Source organism: Taudactylus pleione, unplaced genomic scaffold, assembly GCF_031769625.1.
Source record: "Taudactylus pleione unplaced genomic scaffold, aTauple2 ptg000098l, whole genome shotgun sequence".
Taxonomy (NCBI): domain Eukaryota; kingdom Metazoa; phylum Chordata; class Amphibia; order Anura; family Myobatrachidae; genus Taudactylus; species Taudactylus pleione.
Window position 1 is genome coordinate 44792 of NW_028284500.1, and position 12626 is coordinate 57417.

Below are 12626 nucleotides of genomic sequence, written 5' to 3' on the forward strand. Positions count from 1 at the left end.
CAGAACAAAGTCAATATCATAAAATGACTGCTAAATGCACACTCGTCCTTATGGGGGATATCACTGTTTTCAAACATATCATGAGCCAGTCTAATGTGTCTGCCATTTTAGTAGCAATGAACACTCGCCTACACTCCCTAGTATCCTAAACCACTGGACACGAGAATGCTTTCATCAGTTCATTAGGTACTGTTGACAGCACTGAGGCGTAAGGCACAAAATGGCTGCCTCCAGTCTGTGTAAGCGTCAGGTACACTTTAGCGCTCCTCGGGAGGCACAGAACATTATTTACAGATGGATTATTTCTGTTTTTCAGGTATCTGGTGAAATTCTTGGCCAAGCTGAGTCACAGTAGTGATGTTAACAAGATGACCCCCAGCAACATTGCAATTGTGCTAGGTCCTAACTTGCTCTGGGCAAAGCATGAAGGGTAAGTACAGGGTGAGCCCGTTAGCAGCATACACTTAATTTATGGCCAGTATCCTGGTTTTCTCTGGTTTTGGTGTAAAATCGCACAGCCAGTTTCAACTTTAGTTAGGAGATGCCCGGCATGCGATCTTGCATGCAGGGGCTTATTACTTCCTAAAATAAGGGCCATTGGTGGGTTCTCTGGTAAACTGAATGTAAAGTGTACACCTGCCATCACTTTGTCCAGTACGTTCTGCTCTAATGCCTTCGGCATTATGTAAGTTTGCTGTTAGTGTGGGCTGTCCTGTGGTCTGAAAATCCAATGTTACTGACCTTGTGATCAGTCACAGCCAATGAGCGGAAAGCTGGCATTCTAGTTTGTTAGTGTCACAGGAAGTCAGTCAGGAGCACAGTAAGCGTACTCCAGCCAGTGCATGGGATGTTCACAGTCTTATTAACATGCATGAATAAATTATATCTGGGACGTGGCTAAATTTTTGCAGACATGTGAAAAGGGTTTTTATAGATAAATGTAACACGTGTATGTATGTATGTATATATATATATATATATATATATATATACACACACACACACATAAATATTGGGACATTGACAGAATTTTCATATTTTGGCCTCTATTCACCACCACAATGGCTTTGAAATGAAACAAACAAGATGTGCTTTAACTGCAGACTTTCAGATTTTATTTGAGGGTAATTACATCCAAATCAGGTGAACGGTGTAGGAATTACAACGGTTTCTATATATGCCTCCCACTTTTTAAGGGACCAAAAGTAATGGGACAAACTAAACAATCCTAAATCTAAAGCTGCATACACACACGATTTTTTGAACAATTATCGTTAAACGATATCGTTTAACGATAATAGTTTGAAAAAATCGTTCACTTTCTGAGTCAAACGATGAACGATTATCGTTCATGCTCGTTCACGTTTGTAGTTCAGTCAGACTTGTCAACTCAACGATTTTCTTTAAGTTAATATGCAAAAATCGTTTGTAGGTCAAAAAAAATCGTTCATTACACTTTAAAAAATCTGACAGATAATCTGACAGAAAATCGTTCATAAAATCGTTGGTAACAAAATCGTTGTGTGTGTATGCAGCTTAACTTTCACTTTTTAATACTTTGTTGCAAATCCTTTGCAGGCAATTACAGCCTGGTCTGGAACGCATAGACATCACCAGATGCTGGGTTTCATCCCTGGTGATACTCTGCCAGGCCTCTACTGCAAATGTCTTCAATTCCTGCTTGTTCTTGGGGCATTTTCCCTTCAGTTTTGTCTTCATCAAGTGAAATGCATGCTCAATCGGATTCAGGTCAGGGGATTGACTTGGCCATTGCATAACATTCCACTTTTTAGCCTTAAAAAACTCTTTGGTTGCTTTTGCAGTATGCTTCGGGTCATTGTCCATCTGCACTGTGAAGCACCGTCCAATGAGTTCTGAAGCATTTGACTGAATATGAGCATATAATATTGCCCGAAACACTTCAGAATTCATTCTGCTGCTTTTGTCAGCAGTCACATCATCAATAAATACAAGGGAACCAGTTCCATTGGCAGCCATACATGCCCACGCCATGACACTACCACCACCATGCTTCACTGATGAGGTGGTTTGTTTTGGATCATGAGCAGTTCCTTTCCTTCTCCATACTTTTCTCTTCCCATCACTCTGGTACAAGTTGATCTTTGTCTCATCTATCCATAGGATGTTGTTCCAGAACTGTAATGGCTTTTTTAGATGTTGTTTGGCAAACTCTAATCTGGTCTTCCTGTTTTTGAGGCTCACCAATGGTTTACATGTTGTGGTGAACCCTCTATATTCACTCTTGTGAAGTCTTCTCTTGATTGTTGACTTTGACACTTATACACCTACCTCCTGGAGAGTGTTCTTGATTTGGCCAACTGTTGTGAAGGGATTTTTCTTCACCAGGGAAATAATTCTTCTGTCATCCACCACAGTTGTTTTCCGTGGTCTTCCGGGTCTTTTGGTGTTGCTGAGCTCTCCGGTGCGTTCTTTCTTTTTAAGAATGTTCCAAACAGTTGATTTGGCCACACCTAATGTTTTTGCTATCTCTCTGATGGGTTTGTTTTGATTTTTCAGCCTAATGATGGCTTGCTTCACTGATAGTGACAGCTCTTTGGATCTCATATTGAGAGTCGACAGTAACTGATTCCAAATGCAAATGTCACACCTAGAATCAACTCCAGACCTTTTACCTGCTTAATTGATAATGAAATAACGAGGGAATAGCCCACACCTGTCCATGAAATAGCTTTTGAGTTGATAGTTCCATTACTTTTGGCCCCTTAAAAAGTGGGAGGCACATATAGAAACCATTGTAATTCCTACATTGTTCACCTGATTTGGATGTAATTACCCTCAAATTAAATCTGAAAGTCTGCAGTTAAAGCACATCTTGTTTGTTTCATTTTAAAGCCATTGTGGTGGTGAATAGAGGCCAAAATATGAAAATTCTGTCAATGTCCCAATATTTATGCACCTGACTGTATATGTGTGTATGTATTATAAATATATATATATATATATATATATATATATATATATTGTCTTTTCTTGATGCAAGTGTGTGTGTGTTAGTGACAGTTCTCCCCCTCGCTGTGGATGTTTCTATCTGTGTGATTTGCCCAGTACACAGTCATGAGCCTCAGTTGGTAGATGATTAGGACCCCATCGCGCACTGAGCCCTAATATAGAATTGGGCTGTTTCCTACAATGACAGGGCAAATAATTACAAACATGCAGCTTGGTGCAGAACTGCTCCACCTATTGTTAAAGTTGGAGAGCTACATCTTTTACATGCTCTGGACGCAGAGTCTGATTTGAAATAAATTCCTTAACTTAATTCCGGGACTAATCCGTAGGGGATGATGTCTGGCAGCCGTGGAGAGCTTGGTATAAAAGGGAGTGTTGTGGCAGCGGCAGGAATGTGCGGTGCAGTGGTTAGGGTGTCAGCTTGCCAGTTCCCAGGCTTGTGGTTTCCCATCTTACATGGACTACTTGCACTCTCTAATCTTCAGCAGGCCTCTCTCTCTCCCTGTGTATCGGATAACCCTCATCTGTTCCTCTACTTATAATTTGTGTGTTCCCATCACTGTATAATTTGGTTCTCACCAACTTTTCATGTCTGTTTCATCCTCATGTGTAATATTTGTGGCAATGAAGTGAAAGTATCCACCTTTAGCTTTGTTATAAAGGAAAATGAACTAAAAGTTACACATGAATGAAAGCTGCACAAATAAACAGTACAAGCAATATAAGCATTACAAAATGTCCTGTTCTATAGCGCAGTGCGTGTCTTGTCATTTTCCCTTTAAATGCTTTCAATGCTTTTACCCAACAGTGAAAAAGAGTGGAGAAGTTGCCCATAGCAACCAATAAACTACTATCTGTCATTTTATAGGATGTAAATGCTACCTCAAAGCTGATTGGGCAATTTCTCCACTGGTCCACATTTTTTTCAGGGCTTGATACCTCTCCCCCCTAAGTAGCAAACCAAAACAGAGGGTATTTGAGAACAGTAATAGCATTTTATATATGGAACGCCCGCTTACAGGACACCCTCACAGAGTCCAGGGCGGCGCTAGCCCTTAGCTGTGACATCGCAGACAGCTACATAGGAGACCTCAGATTCCTCTGCACCTCTGGTAGATTGAGGGCACTGATAGTACCCGCACATGTCAGGGCATTGTTGGTAGATGGTATTGGTTGTCATGTGTGCTGTGCAGAAGTAAAAAGATTGGGCAGTAGCAGTGAGGGCAGCGAAGGGTCTCAGGTAATCATTGTGTAAGTTTCCTTGGGGAGTCCGAGAGACTAGACGGGTCTATGTACTAAGCCTTGGAAAGAGATAAAGTGAATGGAGCTAAGGTACCAACCAATCTGCTCCTAACGGTCACTTCGAAAAATGACAGGAGCTGAATGGCTGGTACTTTATCTCAGTCCACTTTTTCTCTCTCCATGGCTTAGTACATAGACCCTTGCCTGTATTTAGCCTCTTGTAATAGAAAGCCTATTTTCATGTGGTTCTTTATCTGACCTGCTCTCGGCCTTATTTAAGTTCTGTCTAGAGCCAAATATTCTCCCCCCCCGAACCCCCCCCCATCAGAGATGTGTCTCTCCTGGAAATACTTTCCCTTCCCAGCAAGGCTAAAAGTAAAATTGGCCATTGTAGGTGACTGACACTGCTTGGCCATCCTTGTGCCCATAAGTAGCTATATTCCACTAGGTAAGTTACAGATGCACTCACACACCAGACTTCCCCTCTGTACGGTATACTGGAGAGCTCTGCAGCTGCTGGCCATACACGCTACAATTATCGGGGCGATCCGCCTGATATCGGCGGATCGCCCCAATAATTTAGCGTGTGGGGGGGCGACCGAGAGTTAAATATTGCTCGGTCGGGCATGCCCGGATTGTCCAGCATGCCCGTCCGATGCGATATTTCCCGGTAAACTGTCGGCCGCATCGGGCAGTGTATGCCCAGCTGCGGCCGACAGACAGACATTTCCTATGTTCCTTCCTACGGAAGGAACAGGGAAATGTCTCCTCCCCCGGGGGCGGAGCGCAGATGTCAGGCTGATACACTGTGAGAGAAATCTCACAGTGTCTGCTGGCGACATCTGCGGCTGGCAGGCTGCCAGATAAAATGTCTGTCGGTCTGACAGACATTTTATCTGGCCGTGTATGCCCAGCATAAGATAAGAGATCTGGGCATTTTACATAGTTGGGGATTTTTTTTTACAATACATGTGATTAAATGACTTTGTGTCTCTTTTCTTACCAAGTAAAACCAGTTCTATCGGTTATATTCTGCCTTGTGCATTCTGACCTTTCTTTTTTTTTTTTTTTTCGTGAAGATTTCAAACCTGTATTGCAACCAGAGAGTATCTCCAGCTTGTGGCTCTCACTAAATATGCCTTTCCTTCCGCAGAACGCTGGCAGAAATAGCTGCTGCCACCTCCGTCCACGTGGTGACAATCATTGAGCCCATTATTCAGCATGCAGACTGGTTCTTTCCTGACGGTACGAAGACAACGATCCTTGTGCCCAGACATTGGCTACTATCTCAGCGTGCGATGTTTATGGGTTAATTGTTTGTCTGCCGCTTGAGACCCCCCATTGTCTAACATTGAGTCTTCCACGCTCTCTCTCCCTCAGAGGTGGACTTCAATGTTTCTGGTGCCTTTGTTGCGGCTGTTCCTGCAAACCATCAAAATAATGACACGCACTGGGAGTTCGGTCTCATGGAACGCAAGAGGCCGGTCAGCATGGCGGTCATGGATGGAGACCTGTTGAAGAAAGATGGGTAAGTATTAAAAAATAAAGTTTTTACTGGTAATTTGGTTACCTCTCCACATTATCTTCGTGGGTAGAGTCTAATTTTGATTTCAGGTAAAGTTTTTTTATTTGCCAGTTGAGCCCCTAGATAGAGGGTACTCCCGTCATGACCCGTCCATATAATCTGTTTGCCATAGGGATCACTGAACAGTTTTTTGACAAACTGGAAAGTTACTCAGTCTGTCCCCCTCTATCCCACTACAGCGTTGGGCTTAAAGTGATGGACTTCCAGTTTAACCCAAGACGAGTAGGAACCTTACCACGAAAACACCCTTCCCCTGCCTTTCAACCCCCCCTCCCACCCAGTGAAGGTGGCACACAGGCTGAGCCGCCAGGGCCTACAGCGGATGTTACTACACCAGTTCAGCCGCAAACCCCTGCCGATCCTGTTTCAGCTTACGGGCATGAAGAGTCCAGGTAAGGACGAGAGCTCGTGCTGCTTGGTCATAATACTTCTCTCCTCACTGTACCAGCTCCTAACATATTACCTGGTTCTCACCCACAGCACGGGCAAGACCAAAGAGACTCCAACAGCGACCACACCCCCATCTTTGCGGAATGGAGCTCACCCGCCTGTACCCGCACAGGGCTCTTCCGATCCGAGCCCCCACTCCACAAGACGAGGTAGATTATGAACATTGTAAACATAAAAATAAAATGCTGTGAATTATTATTTTATTTTATTATTTTATTGCGAGTTTTAACTGATAACAGGAGACAATAGCTTGCATAAAACTGCAGAGCAAATGGAAATAGAATGTAAAACATCCCAAGTTGGGTTAAGGGTATGAATACTTTTACATATTCATACAAGTCAGCTTGTGTTTTTGGTCTACTAACCTTGTAAGAAAGGGAAATTGTGTTTCTCTTTATCATTACGTTGTCTGTTTGTTTCAGCTACCAAGAAACCTGCCCCAGCTCCCCCAAAGCCAGCGGTGCCCCTTCCTGTGCAATCGGGGAATCCGAGTTTGCCTGTGGCTGCAAACAACCCTCCCTCTGTCTTACCCAAACCCTTCAACCATGTCCATAATCCTCCGACCTCCACAAGTAACCAGGGAGGGACTGTGGCTCCCTCGGCCCACTCGCATGGCTCCTTGCCGCGCAGGCATTCGGGCAGCCAACCCTTAATACAAGCTCCCAGCCACCCTCCCCCACAGCCGCCCACACAGCCAACACCTCATCCCAAACCCGCCACTCAACCAGCAGCAATGGCGGCCACAGAATCCAACACAGAGCACTCATCCAGTCCCTCGCACTCGCCAACGCCACCAGATACCCCACCTCCTTTGTCAGAGCTTCCCGGATCCCAGGCTGTTGTCCCGGAGACCACGCAGGCGCAGCCGTCTCCCCCGCAGACATTCGGAACCCTTCCCCGGCCACGCCCTGTCCCAAAGCCACGCGCCCGGCCCACAATCCCTCCTCCACCTCAGCCCCCTGTTTCTCATCCGCCTGAGGAGACGCAACCACCCTCTGCTTCGAAGCTGATCACTGGTGAGTACAGGGGAGATTTTAATGCCTCATATTTGTGTTTTTAATAGAACATTAGACTCTCGACTTGCAAATTAGTATGTTTTAGATGCATCTCCCTGTCTATATAGAGCATATCGGTGATGTTTGCCATTTACATGTTGCCATACCTTCCCAACAGTCAGGCTGTAACTGGTGGCTCTAGGTCCTTTCAACTAACTGCCATCAATTCTATCACTTACCTCTAATTGCCGAGGATTAAATTAAGCACTACCTGTTTCAAACTATGGAGTCTATGTACTAAGCCTTGAAGAGAAATAAAGTGGACGGGGATAAAGTACCAACCAATCAGCTCCTGTCATTTTACAGGCTTTTTTTTTTTTAAATGACAGGAGCTGGTTGGTTGGTACTGTATCTCCATTCAGTGTCTCTCTCCAAGGCTTAGTACATAGACCCCCTATATCTGATGGTCCTTTTGTAACAGGGAGACATTTTTATTTATTAACTTGTATTCACTGTATAGCATACAATTCTTTAGATTACTTCGTAATTCACACACACACTTGTAATATGTCTGTAGCTAATTTAGCTACCAGTATGTTTTGGGAGCGCGGGAGGAAACACCTGCAAACACAAGGGAGAACATACAAGCTCCGCCCAGATAGGGCCCAGGTTGGAATCGAACCCATGACCCCAGTGCTGTGAGGCAGCAATGCTCACCGCTGTGCCACTGTGCTGCCTAAACATTTTTGCCACCAGCTGCAAACGGGTCACTTGAAATGCTCCTACTGCAGCCTATCATTGTGTGTCAGTGATTGCTAGTGAAAGGGTCCCACAGGATGGTTATTGTCTTGTTGCGTAAAAAACACTTTGGCTTTGCCGGCAGTTTGGGGACTATTTGCTCCTGCTGCCCCCTAATTCACTGGCTGCTGCTTTAAGCTTGTCACTAAAAAGGATAGTAGGAGAGGAATGTGGGGTGGCCGTGTTCTGTGCAACGCTTCTTAATAGTTTTGTCTGTGGTGCCTTCAACAGGTTGGGAAAATTACCGGTATTAAGGTTTGTACTCGGCTGACACCATACGCACTGCCTCTGTGTTGTGATGACAGCTTTGCCTTGTGCACCCTGCAGATTTCCATGCTCATTTCACCCCATCTCATTCCCAGACACCCTCCCTCCCACCACCATCACCTAAATCTGCTCCACCACCACCACCGTGCACCATAACTAGCTCCACCTGCACCTCTGATAAATCATTTCATGTCCTGATAATGGGTGAGAGCTGAGCCATGTCACCCTTTATCTCTTCTCTTATCTCTCTTGGTAATATGACCCTTTCATTTGCTCCCTATGCGAAGACCGACACTTTTACACAGTTACTTTCATTGAAAGAAAATGTATTTGCACCAATAAAGCGCTCTCTAAATACCATAAACACCCCCGTGCTAGAAAAATAACGGATTTCTATCCTTGCCGACCATGAATGTATCGTGACGCATTAATGTTGTTTGGTCATGCAGCGAGTGACGACAGTACATAAGTGCTAAGCTAGTCCCTCCTCTGTAACCTTATGCACGCAGAACATATAGGGGTCTATTTACTAAGCAGTGTTAGGAGACAGAGTGAAAAGTGATAAGGTGCCAGCCAATCAGCTCCTAACTGTCATTTTTCTAACACAGCCTGTGAGATGAGAGTTTGGAGCTGATTGGCTGGCACCTTATCACTTCTCACTTTTCACTCTGTCTCCTAACACTGCTTAGTAAATAGACCCCTTAGTGTTGCACTATGGCATGCTCTACCAACCTTAAGTGATTGAAATCCAATCAGAATTTACCCAGCAGGATGGTAATCCTGTTTGGCCAATGTCATCTGTGTGTGAGGTCATTGGGCAGACAGGGCCTGATGGAATCCAGTAGTGAGAATTTTTGTGATCCCCTCCTCATGGCTGGTGTCTGAGTAACAATGATCTCTCCTTTGTGCAGTGAAGTCGCTCACAGATCCTATACCTTGGTAATGGGGTCCAATGGAGCGTTGTTTTCAGAGTATTCATTTATTTGGGTATTTTGCGGTATGTAAATGCAGAATACTAAGGGCCGTATTCAATTAGTGTCGCACCCACAGAAAAGTTTTGCCTTCCGGACTTTTCGCCAATATCGCGTCTTTTGGATGCAAAAACTTATCGTGCGCGTCCCCACTACTCACCGTATTCAATTGCAAACCACGCGTAAACGGCAAGTGTCGAATTCAGAACAGGCGGAAAGTGCTGTCAGAATTGGGGAAACCAGCCTAAACTCCCAAAAAGATGCACTAACATAGGGGATCAATGTAGATGTGTCCGAATAGCCCTAATAAAGCTATTTGGGGTACTTAAGTAGTTTAAATTGCTTCTTATTAGCGTCTTTGCACAAGTGGTGAAGAATGGCATTAAGCAGTATATTTTGGTGACAGTAAGTAGTCCTGGCACATTTGGGGTACATGACAATGGGTGCAAGCATATCTTATACTCTCTAAAGTGAAGTTTTAAAAACCGTGAAAAACGCACCTGTTGCACGCACCTGCAATCCTAAAAACGCCTGACCCATCCTCGCAGACCCCCAAGAAGTCTATTTCGCTAGTGTTTATACTTGTGCCCCCACTTTGTCCTTTTTTGCCCCCAAAATGAAAGTACTTTTTTGGGGTGTTAAGTTTTTTCCCGGGATTTTTTGACGCAGTTGTCCTTTGGGGGGCTGTCCTAAGGGTTCTGAGAGGTTCCCCACCTTTGCGCCCCAAAATAAAAATGTTGCACTACTTTTCTCCTGCTATTCAGCGGCAATTCTTTTTCGCCTATTACATTGTATTGACTTTCCGCGTAGGCGAAACCCGGCTGGAATTGAATACGGAGATATGTTCCGACCAGGCGAAAAGCCGCAATCGGCGATACTTTTTTGCGGAAAACGGCTTTTTACTTCTAATGGAATACGGCCCTATGTCTGTTAGATGGAGATGTGACTGTTTCATGCTCGGAACAAAGTGAGGAACTCTCCAACCTACACCAGGGCCTGTCAGTGCGGTCGGTAGATCACAGCCGATAGAGGCCATCTTCTGATTGCATTTACCGACATGCCTGGTATTGATTGTATCGATGTTGATTAGATGATTATTGGGTTTCGGCACAACACGCTATACCTGATATTGCCTGCGACATGGCAGAATGTATAGGTCAACACTAGTCTGACATGAGACAGGTAACATACTACAGAAGAGGAGCATTAGACAAAGCTCTAACTACAGGAAGTCTCCCCCCGCAATCTAATGTACAGAGGTGAAACGCTCATGTGAGTTTTAGTCCTCCTTGGAATTTGGCAATCATGCCACGGGATAGGGTATCAGCTTGCATTGCATGGTTGTTTTAGGATATTGAGTGAATGCCCAGGGCTATGTCTAATCAGATATTCCTGGTACAGCATCACAAGCTTCTAGTCACTCTCCCACCTGGTGGCAGAGCTGGTGTTAGCTTGCATGGAAACTGGCTGCATTGTGCATTTCCCTGCTAGACTCCTGCATAGTCCCACAGCTGTTTTGTGAATGTTACCAGTTTAGATCGGGTGGGGGGGGAGGGTCTTGGCACATTTATGGGAACTGCAGTACATATAACTGAGCCATAACTCTAAGCATCCAATGAGCTGCTATTTTTCTAGTATAGGGAATGAAAGCAAATACCTGATTGGTTGCTAGAGCGATCAGTACCTTGGCATATTTAACACTGCACCAGCTTCTATAAATACCCCCCTCCCATGTGTATTTTATATATTAGTGTTCTACAGTAGATCATGTGACGTGTTTGTGCCCTCTCTGTACCAGCTACTGGTGTATAAATTAAGATTAATGTATAAATCGCAACCTCAAATGATGGTGTAGTTTTATGTATATGCAATTCGTAAAATCCTAAATCATATGTCTAATTTAATTGTCACAACAGATGGTTAACTTAGTAAATCAGTGATATTGTGGACTAACTTGGAAGATGGAAGTAACTCTTGACGCGCCAGCTCTTGTGGGGACTACAAGTTTCAGCATGCTGAGACAACAGCCAGAGAGGGTTAAATAAGCCTGTTTATTCATTTACATTAATGACAATAACCCTAAGGATTTGGTTTACCAGTAGAATCTATTCATTTGGGCTTTCAGTGATACAAATGTAGTACAGCCCACGTGAACAACTGAGTTAATGAACGATAAACAATTTGTTATATGACCGGCAGACATAAGTCGTTGAGGAGGTTAGGAATAATCTGCTTTAACATGTTTCCCTGCAGCGAGATACTAACCTTAAACAATTTTATTGAACAATTCAGATGTTTGAGGTGACTTTATCAGTATACTCTGACATTGGAAAGTTTTGATGGTAAGGAAAACGGGGCACCTGATTGGCCCAAACACGCACTCCACTGACACCTCTCCCCCAATCATGCTTGGATTTTCACGTGTGCTGGGTACTAACTTTGTGTGGCCCTGCCAGGCTTGTATGCACTCACTAATACAGCATGTGGTCTCCATGTGGGGTGCTGCTCACTTCTTCCTGCAAAATGTCACTCACGCATGGAACATACCACCACACATAAAAAGCTGTGGGTTGAACCTTCCCAGGTCTGCTTTACGATATTTTATATATATATATATATATATATATATATATATATATAAACATTTTTTTTTTTGTGCACCCTCTGATAACTACAGGGACCAGTTTATTCTGTTCCATCTTTGTGCTTGGATCGGTCCATTATCAGAGATGATTTGCTGGGAGGGTTGTAACAAACATGATTTACTTACATTAACCCAATCCAGAATATTGTATTGTGATCCCTTCCAAACAAATTATAGCTTTCACATTACTTTAGTTATTTATACGTTTGTTTAACTACAGAGCGTCAGGGTAGCATGTGACTACTCTAAATGCCTATTAGTCGATTGATGAAGGGTAGAGATCAGTCTGTCATGAGTTTAGTAAAGATTAACTAGAAGAGGCGCTTTGCAGCTTAAATAAGCGTTTGAACGTATCAAGGTCCATCTACACGTTTTGGGCTTTATTGTTGCTTTATTGTTGCTGCCTCCCCTAGGTGTGCAAGCATATAGCGTCCACAGCTCTTAAGTCTTTACTAGCAGCTGCAATTGTGACATCTACAGCCCGTCAAGTGTTACTGCACTCTCTAAAAAAAAAAAAATGGTTATAGATTAATCTCTTTGAAATGCTTTTGCTATCAACAGCTGCATATTATTTTTACCACCCCTTTTTTTAAAATGAAGATGCCAGGTTTTTATTTTTTTTATGGCTTTCGAATACCTTTTTATTTAATGTTTTTTTTGTTTTTGTGCTTTATTTTTCTGCC

The 12626-nt window shown here is 43.7% G+C and overlaps 1 protein-coding gene across 1 annotated transcript in view; it reads left to right on the forward strand.

The window, feature by feature from the left end:
- The window catches only part of ARHGAP17 (Rho GTPase activating protein 17), a 31301-nt gene that overhangs the window by 15722 nt on the left and 2953 nt on the right, over window positions 1–12626 (forward strand). Inside the window, exons 13-18 of the mRNA XM_088470325.1 lie at window positions 317–430; window positions 5387–5478; window positions 5614–5761; window positions 5998–6210; window positions 6299–6417; window positions 6691–7284. Of these exons, the coding sequence (XP_088326451.1) occupies window positions 317–430; window positions 5387–5478; window positions 5614–5761; window positions 5998–6210; window positions 6299–6417; window positions 6691–7284 (1280 nt within the window). The remainder of the gene's footprint in view (window positions 1–316; window positions 431–5386; window positions 5479–5613; window positions 5762–5997; window positions 6211–6298; window positions 6418–6690; window positions 7285–12626) is intronic.